This window comes from Melopsittacus undulatus, chromosome 9, assembly GCF_012275295.1.
Source record: "Melopsittacus undulatus isolate bMelUnd1 chromosome 9, bMelUnd1.mat.Z, whole genome shotgun sequence".
Classification (NCBI taxonomy): domain Eukaryota; kingdom Metazoa; phylum Chordata; class Aves; order Psittaciformes; family Psittaculidae; genus Melopsittacus; species Melopsittacus undulatus.
Window position 1 is genome coordinate 18,828,934 of NC_047535.1, and position 23,924 is coordinate 18,852,857.

At 37.4% G+C, this 23,924-nt stretch overlaps 1 protein-coding gene across 6 annotated transcripts in view; it reads right to left on the minus strand.

Annotated features, from left to right (window-relative positions):
* Positions 1-23,924, minus strand: part of TCF12 (transcription factor 12) — a 166,402-nt gene that overhangs the window by 86,546 nt on the left and 55,932 nt on the right. For all 6 annotated transcript variants that reach the window (XM_034066284.1, XM_034066288.1, XM_034066283.1 and 3 more), the window contains exon 6: positions 20,538-20,640. In XM_034066284.1, the coding sequence (XP_033922175.1) occupies positions 20,538-20,640 (103 nt within the window). The remainder of the gene's footprint in view (positions 1-20,537; positions 20,641-23,924) is intronic.

Consider the following 23,924-nt stretch of genomic DNA (forward strand, 5'->3'; position numbering starts at 1 on the left):
CAGGATAGCATCAGGACATTACCAAAGCACCAGAATGCAAATTAAGTGGTTATTTTGCTTATGATTTAAAAAGAAAGTCATTAAGTAAAAATCAGAGATTTGTTTCAAACAGCTTTTCTCACACTCTCCTAGAACGTTCTGTATTTCTAGAACTGGCGCTATCCTGAAATACCTGAAGAGTTAAACCACTTGAGGTATTATTTTAAGCACCTTGTATGTGTGTATGAGTAACAATACCTCACCTATGTTTCAGTGTATCCAAACCACTTCAGCCATATAGTTTCACTGAAATTTTTCTTCCTTGAATAAGGCCCATTCTTTGTTTACTACTTTTTTTTTCTTTTTCTTTTTTTTTAAGTCTTTTTTTTTTTTTCCAATTACGGGCAGGAAATAAAAAGAAATGCAACTCTTTTATGTAAAGTAAATCCATCTGGATGTTTGCTGCATCCTATATTATAAACTTGTGATCCCCAACCAGAATGAGTTATAGTGAAGCTGCAGGCAAAATTGTCTCCATATACCACAATCCATTATCCCTGTCAAGTTAATGTTGCATGTTGAGCCATATGGCGTGGGTACACACTCAACAAAGGAAATTCCTTAAACTTGTTATAATCAGCACTTACAGTCATCCAAAAAAACTGACATAAACAGCTTTATTGTGTTTTGTGCATTTCAGTTGATATCCATGACAAAAAGAGGAAGCTGGGGTGGGGGTGGTAAAGTTGCAATAATAAAAGGGGGGAGGGAGAGACGGAGAGAGAGAGAGACTGTACATTTCATAATTACACAACATTTTCCTTAGCAAGTGATTTTCAATTACAATAAAGCTCAAGCCTCCTGACACTGATACACTGTGCCAGATTAACAAGAAACAAAAAAACACCACCAAAACCCCCTGCATCAATACCTCATTTTCAATGCAAATAAGAAATCCTGCAGTTTCAAAGTGCCTGACTCATGTAAAAGATTCTCAATTAAAAAAAAAATCTGAATCATTTTTAGTTTTCCTGACTTTGGAGAGAAGGTTTGCCTTCAGTTGTTGTGTAATTACCAAGAATTTAACAGTCCTTCATTAACAACATGGTAATTTAAGTAAAATATCTTTCTATGCATCAAGTGTAGGTCACAGATGAATTAAGGGCTCCCAGAAGCCTCCGCTACCTGGCACAACCCATCACATCAAGCCTAAGTCAAGGTACAAGTAGAGCAGAACTTCATTCCAGCCCCCGCAGTGACAACAATAAAACGCTGAGAAAACACACTATCAAATACTGAACTCAGCATCAATTTCTGTTAATTACAGCCTTGTCAGCAACGTGATTATTCAAACAGCTCATGCAAATGTTAATGAGTCCTTATTTGCATATTTATTTTTTCCTTTGTTGAAATGTCATTGATTATTACATTCTACAATGATGAATGCTGCTGATGATGTGCTCTGATATGTAATTAGTCATTAAGTGGAATGAATAGATCAATTATGAAAAAGGAGTGAGATTAAGAAATATCAAACAAGACCGCCCAATGTAACTATAGAATTTTTTTTAAAGGAACTAAAATAATTTCTTGGCATTTAAAGTGCAAGATCAGTAGTTTTCAATAAATAAACTACTACTTTTCTGAGGTTAAATAAGATCTTCCACATGCGCTGCTACTTGGGTAATCTAATTACAATAGCAGAGCGCTTTTGTAAGAACAGTAAGAAATCTGCAGTTACACGTAGGTTTTGGGGTTTGGTTGTCGGGTCCCGACCCTCCCCCAGCTCTTGAAAGAAATTATAGCGGTCCCAGAGCTGCTCACGAGCACACCGCAGACTATGTGATCTTTTAGCAGAAACGAAAACAGCGCTCGCTGCACTCGCAGCAGCCCCACTTTGTTCTCAAGGCAAAGACTCACGCTGCCTTTTGCAACCGCCGGCTCTAACGACCCAGCCAGCGCTGGCTGCTGGCGGATGAAGGGGAAATGGGAGAGCAGAGGAAGGAAGGGGAAAAAAAAAAACCACCCAACAAAAAAAACACATTACTGCAGACCAGATGGGAACATTCCACATGACCAAACCAATCAATCACCTCGGTGGGGCGCAGGTGCAACACAGCCGTGTAGCAACACACCATTTCACAGTCTATCGGGCACAAACACATGGTCACCAATCAATGGCACCCCCAGGACCTGGGGGGGAGGCTCTCTCGAGCCTTACTGGTCCATGCCTGATGACTTCATAATCACACATCATTTCATTCACTGGAGGATACAAACCAGCATTCTAATAACCTTCCCCCGAAACCGGTCATGTTGTGCATATTAATAGTGCTGGGTAGAGCTGAACCACCGGCTCCGTGCCGCAATCTGAGCAGAGCCTGCAAGGAAAAAACCTGAAGCTACAAACTCCTGCCCGAGAAAGGATAGTCGGCTCAGACCCAGATCAATGGAAACATTATTCATTCTGCCAAAATAAACTGTGCATGATGCTCGCACCTTTCACAAAGCAACCCTTGAACAATAGCAAGCGAGTAGGGATAAAGGACAAAGCAAGATGAAAAACGAAAGAATCAATGCAAGAATGTGCTTCTGTACTTGGCAATACCTTAGACAAGATTCTGAAACAAACAGGACCACTGGCAATCTAAAAAAACAAGGTTAAATCTACAAAAAAATAAAACAAACAAAAAAAACCCACAAAAAACCCCTACAAGCTTGCCAGTGCTGTCAGTGCAATAAATTATTACATTTCTTTTAAAGCAAGTATCACAAATAAGTTTTAAAGAAAGTAGATAAAATATTACGCAGGGTGATGGGATCACACTACAAGTCTTGAATCAGAGCCCTAGCTGTTTTTAACTACAGTTAGCAAAAAGGGCCAATTACAAATGTCTATTTATGTTTGTCTTATTGATGACTTAGGAGCATAATAAACATTACAGACATAAGTGTATGGAGACAGTTTGGCCAGAGTTTATCATGCTATACTCGTAAGTAATTGCACTGTTAAAAAGATATTCGGGAAACAAATGTGACAAAGAGTGCATCTTCTCTTGAAATTGCTTTATGCCTTGGGGGTAAAAGTCAAATAAGTCACAACTGAAACGTAAAGTACTAAACAAACTATTAATATGCACTTTTCACATTTAGAATGCTCTAAGTGCCCAGATACGTAGCTTTCACTCCACCATTTGGTATCAGAGAGCTTAGTTTTACCTTTTTTTTTCTTAAATCAGTTATATGAAGAGCAGACACCTCTGAATTACACAGTTAGATCCCACAAGCCTGAACCACCTCATCTTTGCTTTCGGGTGTAAATTGCTGAGAACTACTTGGAGAAATAAGTACAGTAGCCATAGTAAGAGTATAGTTGTTAGGTTACACTACATGTTGCTTTTGGTTTATCACAATTCCTCCTTTCCCATCCAGAAGGCTACACAAAGGGACTACAGTCCAATTCATTAATACAAGAAGGGGTGTGGGGGGATATCACGTCAGAAGCAGAAAGCACTATTTTTGTTAAAAAAACAGATCATTTGGTGATCTGTACTGCTGCAGGCCCTTTTATCTCCTTCCTTTGGCTTCCTCCCTTCGCTATCACAAAGATCTCAGAAAAATGCACGGAAACATTTGCATTTTGCTCTCAAGTCAGAGTCTCAGTATGATTCACCTTTTCACAGGGCCAAATCTGTGTTCTGTAATCCAAAAATTCCACACGATAAAGAGGTTGCAAACTTGGTGTTAAATGAACACAAAAGAGTTAAAGAACAAATATGAGTAATATCAAAGGAATATTCACATCCTTTTGCAGAATCATGCTGACCAGCAGCAGATGAGGAAGTACTCTCCCCTCACTAGAATACAAAAAATCATTAATCAATAAATCATTAAATTAAGGGCCTGACGACTAGTTCTATTCTGGGCACTCACAGAATGCTAATTACTGTAGTATCTGGGGAACCTACAGTGTTAAAACCAGAACATCTTCCTTAATAGGATCAGGTTTTTTAGATTACATTTAGCTTCTTTTATTTTCAAAGCTCTTGAACAGGAATTAAAAATGTCATAGAATGAATCAAGTATTAATATTCGTCATACTTCATATGTAACACAGGGCAAGCTGGTAACTATGCTACAGACTTGAAATCTCTTAAGAGGTAAAAAACTAACAGCTGGTGACATTTACAATGGAAAGAGCTGGGAAAAGTTTGACAAAGAATGTCATCCAAAATGAAAACAAACCTCAGCAAACCTCACCCATAACTTAAGCAAGAGGAAGAAGGGGACAGTTAATCCAAGTGTCCAGGCCAGCCTGAGCACCTCACCTGCCTTCCCTGTGCTAAAGCACTACACAAGGGAAGCCAAGGACATGTATCTCTGGTAGGAGGCATGCCCCAGACACTAAACCTGTTCTGGTTTAGAACCTCTCTTCTCATTGACTAAGGTAGGAAAGCAGTGCAGTTTTGCTTGCTTGTGATGTAATTGTACCTAAAAAAGCTACAACATAGAAAGTGAGGGTTCAGCTGAACATATGGAAACTAAAGCACAAAAGGGTAACGTTTATCAGAGAAACTTCAAAAGAAAAGGTATTTCAAGATGGCAGAAAGGTGACACTGCTTGCAAGCAAGGGGATTTCAAAGAACACTGCATGAAACGACGAGACATTTTTAATGAACTTTTGAAAATCTTTTAGAAGTATCGAGGATACAATTGTTATATAGATTTTATAGGCAATAGGACATCGAGATAACAGGAACAGATTTTAATCAGTTCATCCAAATCAGTGAACAAGTCATGACAACAGTAACACAAATTCTAATCCATAAGCAAAACATTATATAACTCCTGATATGTTGCCTGCAGCAAAGGACTCTAATGAAAATTTCCTTATACTATGATTCTTACTCCTAAAATATACAGACACAAAGCTGTCAACAAAATAGTATATTTAATTCACACACATATAGTGTATAAATTAGTAAAATTTATCTTGCAAGTAGCAGCTTTCATTTATCAATTCATTCAAAATTAGGCAAGTACCACTGTTTGGAAAAAGAGAGACAGAAGATAATGAGCAAGACAGTTATAAAACAAATGAACAACACCACCACCCCCAAACCAGAAAATGTCGTCTTGTCAGTGCAATGGTAACTGGTTACAAGGTTAACCTGAAATGATTTCTGCCAGAAGTACTCCCAATATTATAAATACAGCAGAATTGTTATTTACAATAAACAGAGGTAAAAATGTGTTGGAACTTATGACAGTTGATAACTAAGAATGCAAGGGTTTTGTGATTTCTGGAGTAAAAATGGTTAAATGAGGCACAGTTAATGTGAATGTTGCCCTAACAAGCAAAAGACATGCATTTGGACAATGTTAAAAAAAGCTTCACAAAATTAATTCAACAAATAAAACCGCAAACTGAAAACCTAGCTAAAATTAGGTATCTAGTTCTTTTAGCACAAGCAATTCTTTTAAGCATACAAATCCAAAGAACAACTGTAACACTACTAAGAACCTTCTTTAACTACTATAAAACATACAAACCCAGCTAAATTGAATGCTTTAACATTTAGATACAACCTACAGCGTAACTGGTCTCCCTTATCTAAATCACCTCTACTGATGTTACTCAGCTTTATCCAGGATCAATAAAAACTATTCATTTTACATTTTGTCTAACTGGATTCCTTATGATCAGCTGTTAGTATCAAGCTGGTTGATTTCCATTCAGGTTTTACAGCTGGGTTATTATAAAAAGGAGTATTAAACCCTGGGCAGGCATAACTGTCTTTGACTTCAAAATAAGCATTTTTATAACTAATCAGGCTATACTTCCAGGTATCAAATAACATTTTCATTCCAATACTGTTTTTTCAATGTGACACAGACTGCATGTATTCAAGAATTTCCAGTTGCTGTCAAAGTTGCAAACGTAAAAAATCAAAGACAGAATTTTCAGAGAGGAGGAAAAAAAACCCCAAATAATGAATAAAGCCAAGAATTTATCTTCTATCAGTAAAAGTCTCCTTGCAAAGCAGAGCTGGAGTTACATGGAGGCAACGGCTCATTTTTCTTTTTTTTTTTTTTTGAAGAGATAAGGAATATTTTGGGATTTGTTTTACAGTACTTACTGAGTTGGATCTTAAAGTCATGATAAAGAGAATACTTATGTTACGTGGAGCTATTTTACATTTAAAGGCTGCTCTTGATAGTGAAAATAGTTTCCGCAAGATGAGTATATTCTTAAAAAATAAAAAAAAAAATCAACATCCCTGGGGGAAAAAAGGGAAGTCTGTGCAAAATTTTTTATTTAGATTTGTCTTCCAAAACAGAATAGAGATGAGCAGCTCTCCCAACAATGCCTATTTTAGCAAATATTTGAAGAGGGTCAGCAGGACAGAAAAGAGAAAGTCAACGTAAGTTAGAAAAGGTGCTCCTGTGTACAAATGAAAAAATAAAATATGGCCACTTAATAATTTGCAGCGACACTGCCATCCCCTTCTTATATCACTGAAAACATCTGCTAGAAAGAAGAACAGGTGGATTTTCTCAGGGGGAGGAAGTAAAGAAGGCAAAGAGCCACCTCCTCCTCAGAACAACAGACCTTGAACAGGCTACAAAGGGAGTTCGGGACTGCGCTGCTCACACGGGAAGGGGAGAACGCAGGAATATATACTGTCAAAAAGACAGTCAAAAGCAAAAAGGCAGGAAGGGTAAGAATGTAAGTAATTGAGAAGGAAAAACAACACAAAAAGAAACCTCAAAATAAAATTTACTTGCTGTAGTTTGACACTTCCTGTGCCTCACTGTTGAAGTACTACTTCTATACATTTGCAAAAACAGGGAGATACAAATCTTGCCACAACAAAATGGTCAGTGCGTATGTTTTTAGAGCACTGAATCTTAAAACTGAACAGCCAGGTATGAATTTAATTTTACCTGCTACAGATTCTAAACTATTTAAAAAGCATGAATTGCATTAAATCCTAAAAACATCAACATTTTTTAAAATGTTTTCTTTAGGCTCTCCAGAGCATATTTATGGACCCCAGAAAGGAGACTGTTGACCGGATCTTATATCTTGAAACTTCAGGTGTTATTATTAGCTGCCATTAATCCTGTCTTACAACTAAAAAATGTATCCAAAGAGAGACACAAAAACACATTTTGGACAGCATCCTGCCGTTACAATCACTTGACACAATTCTTGTAGCAAACTAAAACACACAAAATATCCCCATCAAGCTGAAGAAATTTAAAGAGAGCATTTTTAAAGCCAAACTAGTCCTTTTTGTGCCCCATTTTTGAGTTTGGTCAGCAGTTTCCTCTACATACGCATTTATACGATGTGACCCCCACATTATTTACTAGTAGAAATGAAATGTGAAAAAGTTTGGAGTTAGTACTTTCTGAACTGGTCACAGCAGAGTAAGCTCAGATGGCTAGTCGAACAGAACATCCTTAGGGAGACAAGAGCCACCCCAGCGGCTGTGCAGGCAGAAAATCTCCAGGCAAAGTGATTCATCATGTGTGGCAAGATGACTGTGACATCTACAGATTCTTGCCTTGAGCAGCATGGTACATGCTACAAGGGATCGAGCATCCTGAAAAACACCCATGTACATCACAGAAGCTTCAGTAAGAAGGACATGTTTTAAATAACAGAACATTGCACACTAAAAATGTGCATATTATTTTGCTTTCTGCAGTGGAAAACTATGATGTTTCCCTTCAGCATGTCTGAACCCATGCTGCTGACCTAACACAGATATAAGCAAATTTTACAATTTTGCATTCAAGCTCACTCTTTCAGAAGTAACTAAAGGGTGTTTTAACATCTGGCTCATATTCCTTCCTCCAATGTAGCTAAGCCACAGCCTTGCAGGTTTGTTTACAATCTGGCCATCAATAAATGATTCTTTTTCCAGTTAAAAACGTATTTTCCTATAATGGCTTTTATTATCCTCTTGTCCATGCACTATAATTTCTAGCTCTTCTAACAGAGTATCAGAGAACGCACCTCTACTGCAATATGAGAACAAACAGTTTTGATCTTCCAAATCTAGTACACAGCAATCTGTGCTGTGAAAGAGAATACTTACTGTACTACACAGAACCCCTGTTCACAATCTGCACTCTAAGATCACTTGGAAGAGCCTGGTTTTGAATGTGCAGATGTCTCACATATAAGCAAAAAGATCCACAGTGAAACAGAGAAATACTCCTCTACCATGGTATTCCACCAATAGCACTGGCCAGTAACACATACACAGATAAAGCACCAAGAATAACAACAGAGCAAATGTGAAGCATGACGTTATGCTCTACATTTCAACAGCCAAGGAAGTACCATATTGTAAATAACAGAGCATAATCAGGCTTAAAACTTTCTTCATATTTAAGATGAAGGGAAAAAAAAGAAAACCTATCTACAAAAAGCAACATAACTGCACAAAAGCACAAAAAAATGGCCTTTCCTAGAACAGTCAAAAAAAGTCAACTGACCAAGGAAGACAGTCAAGCCTGGTAAAGACAAGGAAAATCCCAACATGCAGCTGTGTGTAAGCCTGATGGAAGTGTCCAGGTGGAACAGTGTATTGATCCAGATGGGTGAGTTCAGGGACAAAAATACAAGTTTAACCATACAGTAAAACTATACTAAAACTATACCCTATAGATTTGAAAACAGGTGATTCTGCTGATGATTTTAATGTAAATTTACATTATTTTCTGCTTCTGCTGTTTTGGCATTTTTGAAGGGAATATATTGGGCCAATGACATACAATTGTGTTGCACTAAAACAAGAAAGCGACATAAAAGTACCATCAAGAAAACAAGAGAGATTGGACAGAAGGGCAGTGGCAGGCTTTAAAACATAGCTTTCAGCTCAATAGCGGTGCTGAAATTGGTTATCAAGGAAATAATGATGCTTTAGACCACAAGTTAGAAGACGAAAAAAAGTTACTGGGGCCTGGATAACATTTTCTCCTGATGAATCACTGCCTTTCAATTTGGTGTTTTATTTCATGTCGGTTTACTGGCATTTGCACTATGTCTCTATCATGAGTCCAAGCTGTGCCTGTGCTGGGGGAAGAGAGGGAGGCGCACAAACCAGCAGATTGAAGGAGTACAATCAACAGGGAAGCTTGCCTCCTTCATACTGCAGAATGTCAACCAAGCACAAAAGAGCCAGCTAAAGTCACTATCTTGAGTTCAAGGCATTTGTGCTCTGAATTTTCTTCTATGTAGGCAAAATGAGATGAATCGTACAGAAAATCCTCTACAAGTTGTTCTTTATCTTTACTCTGTTCTAAATATATTACTGAAAGCCCACTGTTAATTCCGTATATGTAAGCAAACTATCCTATATAAAATGGTTACAAACTGGAGAAACACATGGCCCTTTTCCTTCTGCCAGCAATCTATATTCCTTTTCATAGTTTGCAACTGTGCCACTTCATCAACGAAAACCAGCAGTATTTCTCTTCTGCTCCCTCTGCCTTTACCCCCACTCCAAAATACTGGAGGAACAGGTTTACACTCAAATCATTTTAATAGTTTTACAAAGTTGTTGAGCTATTTTTACCAAGCACCTTTTGAACCATGTTTCTAGGAAGATACATTTCTAAGGTAATAGCAAAAATGTAAATGAAATAAAGAGCATACACATATACTGGACAAAAAAATTCACTGTAATTGTGCACAAGGCATAGTGCCAGATAGCTGTCAAACAAAGGAACAAAATCATACAGTTGTTTGGCACTCAAGGCTGAAATCATCATGAAACATGCACTGTTTATAAATTGTCATTGATGAATAAAAGCAGTGAACAAAAAAATTAAAGGAAATGCAGCCAAGCACCAGAAAGACAAGCCAATTGTCGCTCCTCCTCCCACCACTCTCAGCAATCAAACAAAACAACCCCCACCTCCCCAGTATGCTGGGCAAGAACAACGCAGCAGTGCAAGGTAAACTGAGCATTACATGAACAGCAGACTTCAGATTACGCTCTCATAGCTCAGCCCAATGTACCTAGAAAAGTGATAGGTTCGGACACCTAAAAATAAATGGCATGAGGATTTCTCAGCTTTGTTCCTTATAAAGTAATATTTTAAATACTAGCAATGCTAGTGACATTTATCTTGAGCTTAAGCATATCAATCCCAGAAGATGTAAAGAAAAATTGTTTCAGTGATGGTAAAATACGTTAATAGATCTTTTGCCAAAGAACATAGCACTGCTTGAAAAAAAAACAGAAATAGCCTCAACTATCGAGACAATTTAATTCACATCAGGTGAAAGGATGACATTTCCTTTGACTGAGTACAAAGTAAGACAGAATTGTATCCCAGAAAATAAGAGCTCAGTTTCCGATCTTGCGTATCCATACCAATTTCAGTATCTTTCATACTTGAAGCTGTGCACTACAACACATTTATATGGAAACAAAATCTCCTCTAAAATTAAAGAGAAAACTTTATAAATATGCAAAAAATCTTCAGTTTTTGACTGACAGGTAGAACATTAAGGTGTGCTAAATGCTTTCTGTAGAATAATACATATGAGCTTCTGCCAACTCCTCTGAAGCTAGGGTGACATGATCAGAAGATTCTCTACAGTATAAGGCAATGCAACTTTTAGAATAGGTATGGCCTATTTAAGAAATATGGTTCTGTAAGGAATTATTTTTTGTAAATCTCTATTCAAGCAGGTTAATCAACCTGTACTTGAAGTTGGATGCAGACTCCAAATATATAAATTAAATCAAATCTGAGGTGACAGCTTGTAATGGACCAGCAGTATGTGAAACAAATAATGGATGTCATAGGAAAGAAATTAATCCAGTAAGAAACAGAAGTGTTATTTATCACAGTAAAATTGTAAATCAGACTTCACTTTGATCCTGCAATGCAGAAAACATACTTAAAACTGCAGTACCCTCATAAAGAGTGTGCAAGTACACTTCTTCCTATCTCTGCACAACTTTTTAACCCACGATAAAACGTATTTATGATGCAGTCATGCACTTAAGTATTCAGCGCAGACCAAAGGGATCAGCCTTGAAACTTCAAGGACTGTTAACAAGTCACAGTGTTACTCTCAAGACTTCTGCTTTTTATGTCTCATTGTATAAGAGGAAGAAATTGCAAGAAGCCTTATTTGTAGTGCATTTGTGCCACAAGTGCCAGGCTTATTTTAGAGATCCCTGTTACACTGGGAAGTAAACTAATATTTCGTAATAGCTATTGTGACGGTAGTACTGGTTTTGCACACAGCCTCTACACTCCCAATTTGAATTTACACATACATTTACACATTACATATGTTAGTGCACATGGTTCTCAGCTACCTTTAAGGTTTATGCCAGACCTCAGCAGTTTCAGGAAAAACTGCAAAATCAGTCTGAATTTATTTCAATACTACCTGCTGTGATTCTTTCCCATTCCAATGAACCTTTTTTTATTTCATCACTGAACTTAAGGCTAGTGTTCTCTTTACAGGAATCATTAACAGTAATCCCAAATGCTGTCAGTTTCTTTATTCCCGTACCTAACATAATATCACATAAAATGATGTATTAACTCAATCTTCAGATGGGGGACCCCTTGTAAACATCTTCCAAAAACACCCTCCCCAACCAAACAGCACCCTCCCTCCACCAAATACCATCCTGGTGAGGCTTCCACTCATAAGAATAGCAAGTTTTCTATTTCTCAAAGTGACTCTTCACCTGGATGCCTAAGAAATAACTCAGAATTTTCAGCTGACTTCCCAATACACATACATGCGTTAGAGTGACAGAAACCACACACACAGCTGAAAGCCACCGTGCTGTTTACCTTCGGAAAAGCATAAAGACAGCAACCAAAGAAGGCCCCCATGTAAAGCAAGATACTACCATCTCCTAACAGCACGAGCTGCAGCATCTCTGGTCTTCTGCACATTGCTGTCACACAAAAATCTTTCACCCACTTTCCAGAAACAAAATTGTGGTGCAATACTGGGCTGAAGTGAAAGTGTCCAGGCATTATTTTCAAAATCAAACTTTAAGAACTTGTTTTCTTTTGGTGATACTCTTTCCATTAACCCACTCCATAAGTGAAGCACTGCACACCTGCAGCAGCTTACAACTCTAGAGAAAACGCAGAGGCCGCTTGGGCAACTCACAAAGCCAATAATATTAGAAGTCCAATACCTTCATGCACCTAAAAAGTAAAATTACACCTTTTATAGGCTCACTCACACTATTTCATCTGGTTTGCCTTTAGCTCTGAAGTGTCTGTGTATCTAAACAAAGTCATGTTTCCAGCAGCAACAAACAGTTGACTCACTAAAACCCCTTCTCTCAAGAAAACTATTAACAACTTCAAATCATATTAATGCAAATACTGTAACACCTCAAATCACAAAAGCTACTTGTTTTGGCACGAGCAGCCTAGTTACATCATTTTGGTTGATCGGTTCAGGATTTAATCACTGGATACAGGCTGCTACATTTATTAAAAGCTGGACTGCTAGTGACTCACAGGCTGCAGCTTACATGCACACAAGAATGAAAAAGAAATTAATGGAATGAAATAGAGATTAGGTAAATGATTTTTATGCACCTGGCGATAAGCAAACATCTTTATTGCAAAACAAAGACAAGCCATGAAAAATTACAAAATTATCTTTTAATCACCAGTGAGCTTTCTACAGTCTCCTATTTGAACAGGATAATAGTTATTATGTAGATCCCTAAGCGACTGCCTCATGGGGAAGTTACATCAGCAGTATGGGAAAGAGTCACCCCCTCCTCCCCTCTCCCTGGAAAAGAGCTTGGTGCCTTCAGACAGACTGAAATTTAAAATCCTACAGCTTCACCCAGCTGATCCCATCCACTGGAACACATCTACAAGTGCCCAGGGATGGCAGGAACCACAGGAGAGAAATATGCCCTTTCAGCATTTCATGCACTGATGAGCCTTGTAACAGATAAACATACCCTACAGCAGCTAAACTGACATGTTATAACAAAGAGGAAATGCAAGACTTAAAAATTTCATCAGATTGCCTCTGAAAAGGCGAATAAATAGTAGAGTACACTGTGAATAAATTGACACTCCATGATATCAGACTGCACTAACTAAAACCCAAGCTTTGCAGAACAAATTTTATCAGAACCAAAATATTTCAAAATTAAAAAAATCCACAGACTTGCATATTTGAATTCCCCCAGTGGCAATCCAGAAGTACTCAGTATGACAGAAATTCTGGGCTTAAGTGTGAGGCCTTTTGGAAGGAGGCAACACTTTGTTTGCCTCCAACACAACCCACACTAGGGCCCACTTCCTCTTGCATCAGCAGGCAGTGCCAACACCACTGCAAGTTCTGCCTGTGGGACAGGCTGTGTCCTGTGTGAAGGTGCTTGTGGCACTAGTAGTATCCGGTGAAAAGGTACCACCTGCTCTTCATCATACAGTGTTAAATCATACAGTTTGATGGATTTTCAAGGACAGATTCCTTCACTTCCCTACTTGCCAGAAAAAGGGCCTTTTTGTTTTCTTCCCTTGAACCTCAGACTGAGTCTGAAAATGACTCCAGCACTGATTTGGAGACTATAACAATCTTGTAAACTTGCACAACGTTACCAGTGCTCACTCAGGCTGAACTGCTGCAGCAGTCACTTGTCAGGCTCATGCAGGGAGGGGAGGTGAGCACAGGGCACCTGCTTGCCCGGTTCCTCACCCGTCGGGGCAGGCAGCTGCTCCTACCTGCAGCCCCACACCTGAGCACCACTGGAGGAGGGAGTGGGGCTGCCTGCCCCTCTGCCACAGCTGCTGGCAGGAGGAGGATCAGCCTCTCCAGGGGGAGTGAGCACAGGCGGACACCTGCTACAGCACAGCATTACCGGGGATGCGAGACCCCGCTGCATCTGCGGAAAGCCTTGAGGTATTACTGTGTTTAAAGAAATGTTAGGAAAGCTATTTGATTGAAATATTACTGTAAACAGAAGGGAAAACTGAGCTTAACACACACTCTTGTGAGCAAAAACCCAAGGGTAAAAATGCCCTGCACTTAGCACTTTCACTAAATGACTGTGTAATTTAATTTCCCAGAAACCCATTAGCTTTCACAAAAGGAAAATGAAGAGCAGATGAGAGCAATTCTTTGGTGTGAGTGGAATTTATTTAATGTAATACCTGGGGAAAAAAAAAAGAAAAAGAAAAGATAAATCTGAAACCATACCAAGAGATACAAAACATTGTAACTAGCAGGCTTCAGCCTGCAGATTGGCACAGTAACCAGTAAGCCAGGTCCAGGGTTTTCAAGGTTTTACAGGTAGGATCAACAAGAGGAGGCTGCCACTGCCTAACAGGCCATGTCAGAGCTGGGACACAGGCAGATGTCCCCAGAACGAAAGAATTACTAGTATTTAAAACAAACAAGACAGGGCAGAGGGGAAGAGAGAGAATGATGGGGAACACACCTGCAATTTACAGTGATTTATATATATGAAACAACTCCAGAAGAGAGGAAGAATCATTGAAATTTAGCTTAAAACAATTCTCTGAGTTTGAAATTTTCATTATAAGCATTCACATTAGGCTGTTAGCCGATCTATAATATCATCTACAAAGGGTTACACAGTGCCAAAAGGAGAACAAGCATTCTTACATGGAAATGTAAATATAAATCTTCCATTTGCCACGTTCATTATATGCAACTATTGCAGAAAAGTAATTTAGAAGGAAAAACAAAACATACAGCAATGTGAAGCAACAAAACATACAGCTCTAGTGGGGTGAAGCAATGACAACACTTTGAGAAACACAGCCATGATCTATTACATATAGATGAGTCGACATTTTGGTATTTTTAGCTTTAATAATCAAAACAATAAATGATTTGCTACAATGTAAACATAACGCTGTGAAACTGCATTACTGTAACTGCATACTGAAACAGCTACTGTCAAGTGAATTTCAAGGAACTTCTCCAGCATGGGAAGCTGACAATCTATAGCTTGTGGTGGACAAGTATCTTAGAGCAGCCCAATACCCTTGAGTACTGTATCTGTGGATGATTCTAACTTGGTCTTTTCTACTAAGAGAAGTTTTTTTGAACTCTTAGCCTACAATAACATTTGACAGGTAATTATGTGAAACTTATTACCTCTCCTTAACAATTTTCTTTAAACTTATTGCCCCACTCCTGTAAAATGAGATGAACTGAAGCACTTGGTATAATTTTTGTTGTGCCCCTATTTTGTTATTGTCTTCTTTTAACATTTTCATCTTTTTTCCTAATGATTTCTCTGAAGGATACAAAATATTTTGTCCCCACTATTCTCCAAGTTAATCCTGATGTAACTGCGCACAACTTATCTCAGAACAATCTTGCCATTGCTCATATCTCTGGTGATCATTTCCCTTGTGAATGCCTATTTTATTCCATGTGTGAAGATTAGTAATAACTACAGAAGACAATTCAAGGAAATCTAACTATTATTTTGGACAAGTATAAGGCCTGCCAACATACTACTCACATCTGTCCTCTCCTTTCCTAAAGGTAATTAAAACAAGATTCCTAGCAAAAGCTGTAACGGCATCATTCTTAACATTTGCCATTTTAATAACTATTTACCCTTGCTTCCTTCCTTTTATTGCTTTCCCCATCATAAAGCCATTTGATAATAAGCTCTACCTCTGCAATTTCAGAATTCTTTTATTGAAGAGCTACTGAGAAAGAAAGCAACAGTTTTCCTGAAGATCAGTTAGATTCTTAACTGAGAAATAATTCAGATCAATGCCTTCTTTTACTTGTATTTTGAAGTTCAAGTCTCCCTTTTTACCAAGGATAACCTTTGCAATTTAAGGTTTAAAAGGCTTACATCACCTGTTCAAGAACACCATCAATATTGGAAATCTTACTGAAGCTTCAGCCATTTACCATGTCACTTAAAAAAACGCCTGAAGTGTGCATCTTTAAAAATACTTACCACAAAGACACTTAATTTACAATTCAAACAATAGATTTTAGAACAAAAACAGCGATGTCACTGGTTTGACACAGCAATGTCACTAGTTAGACACAGTCACTCTTACAAACCGACAAAACCCAGCAATCAAGTCAATTAAGTGAACAGTAACTCTAAAATCAGAAGACATCCCCAATCCAGATATTGGTCACTCATTTACATGATTAATCCACAAAATGAGTCTTTAGTTTCACAGTAACTTGAAAGCCAATTCATGGAATCTGGCTTTGACCCATCAAACACCTCTGCTCCTGCCACCCTTCACTCCAAGTGGCAGTTTCTACCCAATCACCTGCTACACTGGTACAAGACAGTTAAACACTAATACGGGATAATACCATAATAAGTGGTGTACGTATATGTAATATATTTGAGAACCCTGTTTTGTGAAGCCTGATGACAAAACATCTGAGTGATTCAAGCACATCAAATACAAATACATTCAAGGGATCCAGACAGCAAAACCCCAAGTATTTATTACTTTGCTTTCACTAAGGAGTACTTTGTTTGCTTCCTTCACATTTTTATTTCAGGGTTATCCTTTATATTCACACTATAAATAGAGTGTAAGAAACTATTTTTGATTAAAAATCTGAACAATTTATAGCTCTAATTACTGTAATAATACTAACTGAGGCATGTCTTGACTTCCCTGCATACACTTAATGCTGACCCCAATAAAATACTATGTCCATACCTACTGCGGAGTTAAGTTTGTTAGCAACAATCACCACCTCACTAAGACACTAATAGAGGTGACTGTTACAGTGTCCGCAGATGATAGGAAATAAGCAAGTAATTATGGCCCTGCAAATGGTCTTGGACAGTGAGTAGATGAGCCCAGGAAGATGCAAATGATCTAAAATCCTTCATTCCTGTACATTCATAGTTTCCTATGACAACAGTTTCCAGTTATTTTGGTTGACAAGTCTTTAAACCCTGTGACTAGCTCCAAAATACCCAGAGCTCTAAAATTTAACCAAATTAAACTGTAAAACAACTAGCAAAAGAAATAATGGTAAAACAAGGAAGTATACTTTAAAGAAAACTTGAAAAAAATACTTCTCTCTCTACTTCAAGCAACCAATTTTAACATGGCAAGCTTACATTCAACCAACATCTTTTCACTCAGTATTGACTAAAATTGTTAATGACAGTTTATCATGTATAAGCCTATGGAACTGGGTAGGACACTGATGATGAACACAGAGCACTAAAGTTTTGCCTTTATCCTTTCTGCCTCTTGTGAAAGAGCACATACTCAAAAAGAAATGAAGTCACTCACTTCAAATTTTCAGGACATAGCAACAAAAATCTGTTTAAGCTATATCCAAGAATGACCTGCTTTCTTCCTGGTAGAAGAAAATAGTAGAAAAGCTCTGTAGAATAAAGTCCAGGGAATAGTACAACAGAAGATACAGTACCACATACTCAAAGGGTCCTAGCAAAAACTGACCTCTGCTTGCAAGAGCAGCATACTAAAAGACAGCATAATTAGAGAGAAAGAATCTCATATCCTTGTGAATAGTTTTCTAGAATGTAATTAAACCAGAAAGTGTTGAATAAGCAAAGATTATCCAGTCTAAATGGAGCTACAATACCACCAATATATCTTAGCCTGATTTTCTACATATCTCTATGGATACCAACAGACTATGGTGGTGCCAAGAGGATTCAGTGGTTTTACTTAAAATACAAGCAACGGCCCTTCTTTTTTTGTACTAACAAATCAACAGGATAATTCTGGAATTCATTAGTGAAGAACACTAACCAATCCAACATAATAGCTTTACTTCCTCTGCAAAACACTTCAAAAAATATCTAAATGAATATGGAAATGCATCTTTCTGTGGTAAATTGTTCATTATTGAATCATTATCAACTCTTGTTAGACAAAATTTCCCTCTTTTGCAATGTACAAGATCATTAAAATGTTTGAGAGCTCCATCATGAAAGACAGTGCCACTTTATAATACGCTATCTCTTCAGGCAAATATGCTTACGGCTGAACATAATACACAAAATAACAACATCCCCTTGACACACAATTTTTTCTTTTAATGGTGCTCTTAAGTGTTGACAGCAATGGTGAAATATGTTGTTTCTCTTTTTTATTTTTTTTAATAGTTTTTAACTATTTCAGAGACATATTTCAGTAATGATAGACTGTTGGGAAGGAATGTGTTTCTTACGTCTTCAGCATGCAACCCCAGATGCTCCATCTTTCTATTAGCCTAGTAAGATACTGCCTATAAGCTCATCAAGTTCATGTTCCTAGCCTCCATCTCCTTTTAACATCACAGACTAATCAATTGATGCACTAAAAATCATCTACAGTAGCTAATAAAATGGATGTTTTCATCCTGTTTATAGAAATGTGTCTGCAATTTGATGCTACACAAAAAAATATTACACAGTTTAAGAAACAAGAAATCTAATTTTCTTTTCAATAATAAACACAGAGGTACTACAATGAAAACTACTAATCAATACTTCTATGTAGCTTTTATCATTACTCTCTTCAAGCTTTCAGCATCAAGTTTGGATACACTACAGAAATTCCTGATGTGAAAGTATGATATACAAAGCTGCATCCTTTACTGTAACATAAGTAAAATGAATATAATTTTTTTGTTCTGACAAGCCAAAAACCACAGGTGGAATATTTTTTAAAGCACAGTTTTAGAGTTTTGAGGCGTACATTTCTTACAGATACATACTGAAAGCTTTCTAGAATTCTTTGCTACATACAGACTGAAATGAAGTACTATTGCTCCAACAAAATAAAATCTGTAACAACTGTTAGCTATAAAGCATTACAAAACTATTTCAGCTCACAACTGCATTAGGCAACTGACACATACACATCTTGCAATTCATTAGATCTCTCTACAAAACAATCTCAATGGAGACTTCTTCTCAAATCTGTATTAAGGATGTAATTTATTATGTCTAATGGAATCACCTACCCATCTCTTCAATAAAACTGAAAATCCAAGAAGATAGTTTCTTCAAGTATTTAGAGTTATATATTGTTTAGAAACTGGATGTCCCAAAATAAAAAACATGAACAACTAAGGGAACAGTTAACCTTTGGCAATACAAATAAAAAAAAAAAAAAGTTAAACTTTGCTATGTATTTTTGCAAAATAAAAATCAGTGTCAACTACAAAGCCTAGAGCCATTCGATACCTGCTACTGATCAAAACACTGGAGAAGCAATTGAAGGAACTTGCCTTTTTAGTCTCTTGTATTTAAGGATGAAATATTTGAAACCATATTATGGGGACACTCTACTCTGCTTTATCAAAATAACTAAGGGAAACTACATTTTAGCTTTACTGTCTTCAAATATAAGTATCATTGATCAATTGACATGCACTCTAAACAAAGACTACAGAGACTTTCATTTTCAATTTACATAGTTTTAGGTTCATATATGGAGGTTTAAACAAAATTTTGATTTCAGCAATAGCTATGCTTTGTCTCCTCTATCTGGGAGAAATTAAAAGTAGTAAACAAAGACTGAGCAAAGTAGAAAGACTTCCAAAAGAAATTGCAGACCACCAGGATTTGGATTTAGGTAATCCACTTAGATTACCATGGCTATGTCTTAAAAGGACAATACTGCATCACAAAATAGGTCATGTCCACAAGACAGAATATATAAGTGAAACAATGCCAAATGTACAAACTCAGAACAAACGTTCAGAGTTATCCCTAGGTTTAAGATAAAAAAAAAAATTGTGCCAAAGCCATGTATTGTCAAGCAACAAATATTTTAAAATCAACATTTTAAAGCTCTAAACTGGAATAGGAAAAGAGTTTCAAAAAATGCCATCAATACATTAACACATTTCAGGTAGCGCAAGTGAGGCAATGAAGAAAAAGCTTTCACTACCTAAACCCACCATGTAATACACATTATGCTTGTTTTGCCAGTTTCAAAAATAGAAAATGTTGGACACCCACAGGCTTGGATGCAGTGAAAACATTTGCCATGCAAAGAAGGAGTTTGTAGCTATTTGTTAGAAGTGACAATGTTCCTAGCATAACAAATATCAAAGAAATCAGAGAACTAAAAATAAGAGGCAAGACCTCAAATTATTAACTGAAGAAAAGCCTAAAGTAAATTGGCAGGTGGTTCAGTAATTGATAGCATTAGAAAAATAAGCCTTTTTTATTTTTAATGTTCAAATTAAAAATGTCTATAGATGTCTTCTCACAAAAGGGATAGTCTTGAAATAATTTAGAATTCACACAAGAAATGTAAAAATCAAATATAAATATAGCCGCTTTCTAGATCGACTCGAGAAAATCTAGGTTGGTCTTTCTTCGAAACTGCTGCCCAATTCCTTTATGAGGAATTTGCCCAACATAAAAGATTTCAATAGGGAAGTTAGTATTGCTATGAGAAACAGCAACTTCCAGATGCTTGACATGTCAGGCCTAGACAAGGGAATGAAAAATGTCTCTTTCTGACCAAAGAGGCTTTGAGGAGATACTCGTAAAGAATTACCTACTTACCCATCAGATTTGAGTTCATGAAAGGTGTCGGGGACAATCCTTCATGGGGCCCTAATCGACTGTCATTCAAGTGATCACTGTAATGAGGACTGTCTGCAAAACCCTAGAGAAAAAAAAAAAAAGAAAGAGACCAGAGTATTAAACAGATTATTTGGCAGCCCTGCTAATTGAGTGTAATGACACTTTCCTAATTAAATGTGTGGAGTCACAATCGGTCATTAATCACAAAAGTTGGCTTTGCGTCTATCTCACAGAAATTACTCCCTGCCTATATTTTACCTTTTCCCCCCTCTTTCCTCTCTGCCTCATCAAAATGAAACCACATCATTTCTTAATAAGCCGTGTCCTCGTGGACAATATTTCTAGAAACTGAATAATACTGAGATATGTTGATATTTGAATCCTCTTAGTGATAAGTCGCTCACCACTGAGAGAAGAGAATTAGTCTGGAGAACCCAAAACTGATTCTCCCCCCCCCGGTTTCTGTTTGCTTCAATAAAACACTGCAAAAAGGTCAGGAAGAGAAAGGACTTTTCTGACATTAGGAAAAAATATTAGTGCAAATGAGAAGAAGGAATTCATTTCCCCTTGCAGCCTGCTATTAATGTTACAGATTAATAGTCATTTTGACCCTATCACATTACTAAATGGCATAGCTCACTGACAAAAGGTTTCCTTCCAAACAGTGATCAAATAAACAACTTTGTCACCTGATTTGCAAACAAGCACTCAAACTGAAAAACTTTTTTGCACTTTTCTACCATTTGTAGAGCAAACTTAGCAGGCCTGGAGCAACTCTCTCCCAGTCCGGAAACACTGGCTTACTGAAAGCTTGCGCCAAAGGCATAGAGACAAAAACCACAGAAACCCTTGGATGCACATGTTATTTAATTAACCCAATTACTTAAAATGCTTTTGTACATTTCAAAACGCTTTCAGCTTTTCCATATAAAGATATGAATATAGAATTTGACATTAAGACTGATCAGAAGTGCACTGAATCTCTTACTCTGTACCAAAACACAACAGACCTGATACTCAAAATTGCACCTCTTTTGTAGCCAAAGTTTTGAAAAACATTTTGTTAACCTTATCATATAATTCCCACTTACTAATTTCTCTATGTCTGGCAGAGAGAAACCTAGAGCTCAGGCCCAGTTAAAGGGGAGGGAAGTGGAAACTGTTCACAGCTACCAGAAACCATCCCAAGTGCCCTGGGACTATAAAATCATCAATCACTGAGCATTTATCATTTTTGCAGACCACAGGCTCACATTCAAGACAACATTAATGGGGCTGAAACAGGTTTCACTATCTTTGCAGGCATGCTGTCAGTTCTACCAAAGGGCTAGTAACTGAGGGCTAAATAACTGTCAAATCACTACTGCTGCTTATGGATGCATGTCACAACTCTGGCTGCTATTTGGCTTTAAAAGTAATCTTCTGGGAGTCCCAACTCCCATATGAATCTTAGGCTGACTTTATCTACTTCAGAATCAGTGATACACATGTGATAGGCATTCAGAAACAATCTTAGTGACATTTACAACTTGGTTATGACCACAAGGGTGTCCTCTGGTAACCATGACCTAGCCCCATCTGTCAGAAAAGCAGCATGCAGCAGCAGCTGCCGAGGAAATGGAGTGGCTCCTAGCTAAGGTCACCACATGTGGTTTATTTTTATGCTGAAATAAAACAAAAAAGAAATTAAAGCTGCTGAATGAAGGAAAAAAAATACAGCTCCTAGGTAGGCAGTTTCCTATTTGTCTCTCTGCTTATATTGTGGGGGTTTTAAAAACCTTTTTCCCCAAGACAATACTTCAATTATATGTATTTTTTTAAGTAAAAAGCTAGAAAGGACACTGTCAATAAAAGAGAATCGTTTTATCTCAGACATCCACTAGTGGTACCTAGATGAGCCCCAGAAACTGACATCTTCAAGAGATCTTTATTTACAAATAATAAAACTACTGGAAATGTAACAAGAATCATTTCATACATGGTTATACATCATACAGGACAACCGCCCTAACACACAAAGATTAGTAATGCCCCTCCCCAGGTTAATAAGCATATTCCCCCCCCCCAAAAAAAAAAAAAAATAATTGAGGAATTGGAGAACTGGATAGGTAGTTTACACTGAAAGGAATGTTTTACTGTCAGAATTCCTTCAAATAGTCCTTTCTATCACGTTCTTTTCATATCCTCTCAGTTTCCCAAAATGCCCTGCAACCAATTACCACAGCATCAAAATTACATTTCTACACCACTAAACAAATCAACTACTTCTACCTGAAATAATGCTTCAAGCCCTTCACTGCACTAAAATCACAGAAAACAGAACATTTAGTATGGGGGGGGGGGGGGAGGGGGGGGGGGCTGGGGTGTGGAGGGGGAAATGTTCTACAGCATACACGAACACAATTGTTTTTTCTATGCTTGGATTAAATTACGAAAATTAGATGTCAGGCATTTTATTCTTTGCCACGCAGTGCAGAACTTACACTTGTGCAAAGCGTAACCTCTCTCAGCCTTCATCTACAGTAGACCTACATAAAGAGGTCTTCACTTGGCTATCAACCATGACATGAGTTATTCAGAGTCTTAGTAATGAGTTATGGATTATCAGCTCAAGCAGCAGTCTTCTTTCGGATTAGAAACCCTGGACTGATTCCCATATAACGCACCCATATTAAATGCATACAAAATAACCATAAAGACATGCAGTTTTAACAAATTTCTTCTGCACTTCACAAAAGCAAATTAAGCAAAATCTGAAGAATTCTAAAAGGATTTAAATTACATAGAGGTATTTCAGAGCATTCTTCACATTTAAGCTGTACTTCAAATAAAATTGCATTTGTGTTACCATTCCCTGTTTCTACATCTGTATTGTTAACTTACATAATAAACCACATAAATTTCTACTGGGAAGAGCTATAATCAGTCATAGATAAAAGCTTTAGAAGCTTCCAATAGCTTCTGAAAAGCTACGGGAATCTTCTAGTCATACAATCAAGGCTTAAAAATGTATTTAACCAATACAATAGTACAAATGGACAACATGTTTACTGCTTAAAGAGGAATGCAGTTTAACCTCATGCAGTTAAAACCTCTGCAGCACCTATAAAGGACAGTGGTTTATTAGGAGGATATCCCACCTGTGTGACTGAGTAACAAAGAGAAAACACCATCAGCTGGCATCTGAGCTCACCTCTCACAGCAAAAGCAACAAAAGGTGGTGGTGGTGATTTATATGCATCATAGAATCATAGGATAGTCTATCAGAGCCCCTTTTCAAATCTATGTTTTAAAGAAGACTCAATAATATAGGCAAATCTCATTCTTCCTTTCTGGGAAAGGAAGAAAATTTCAGTTCATGACAAT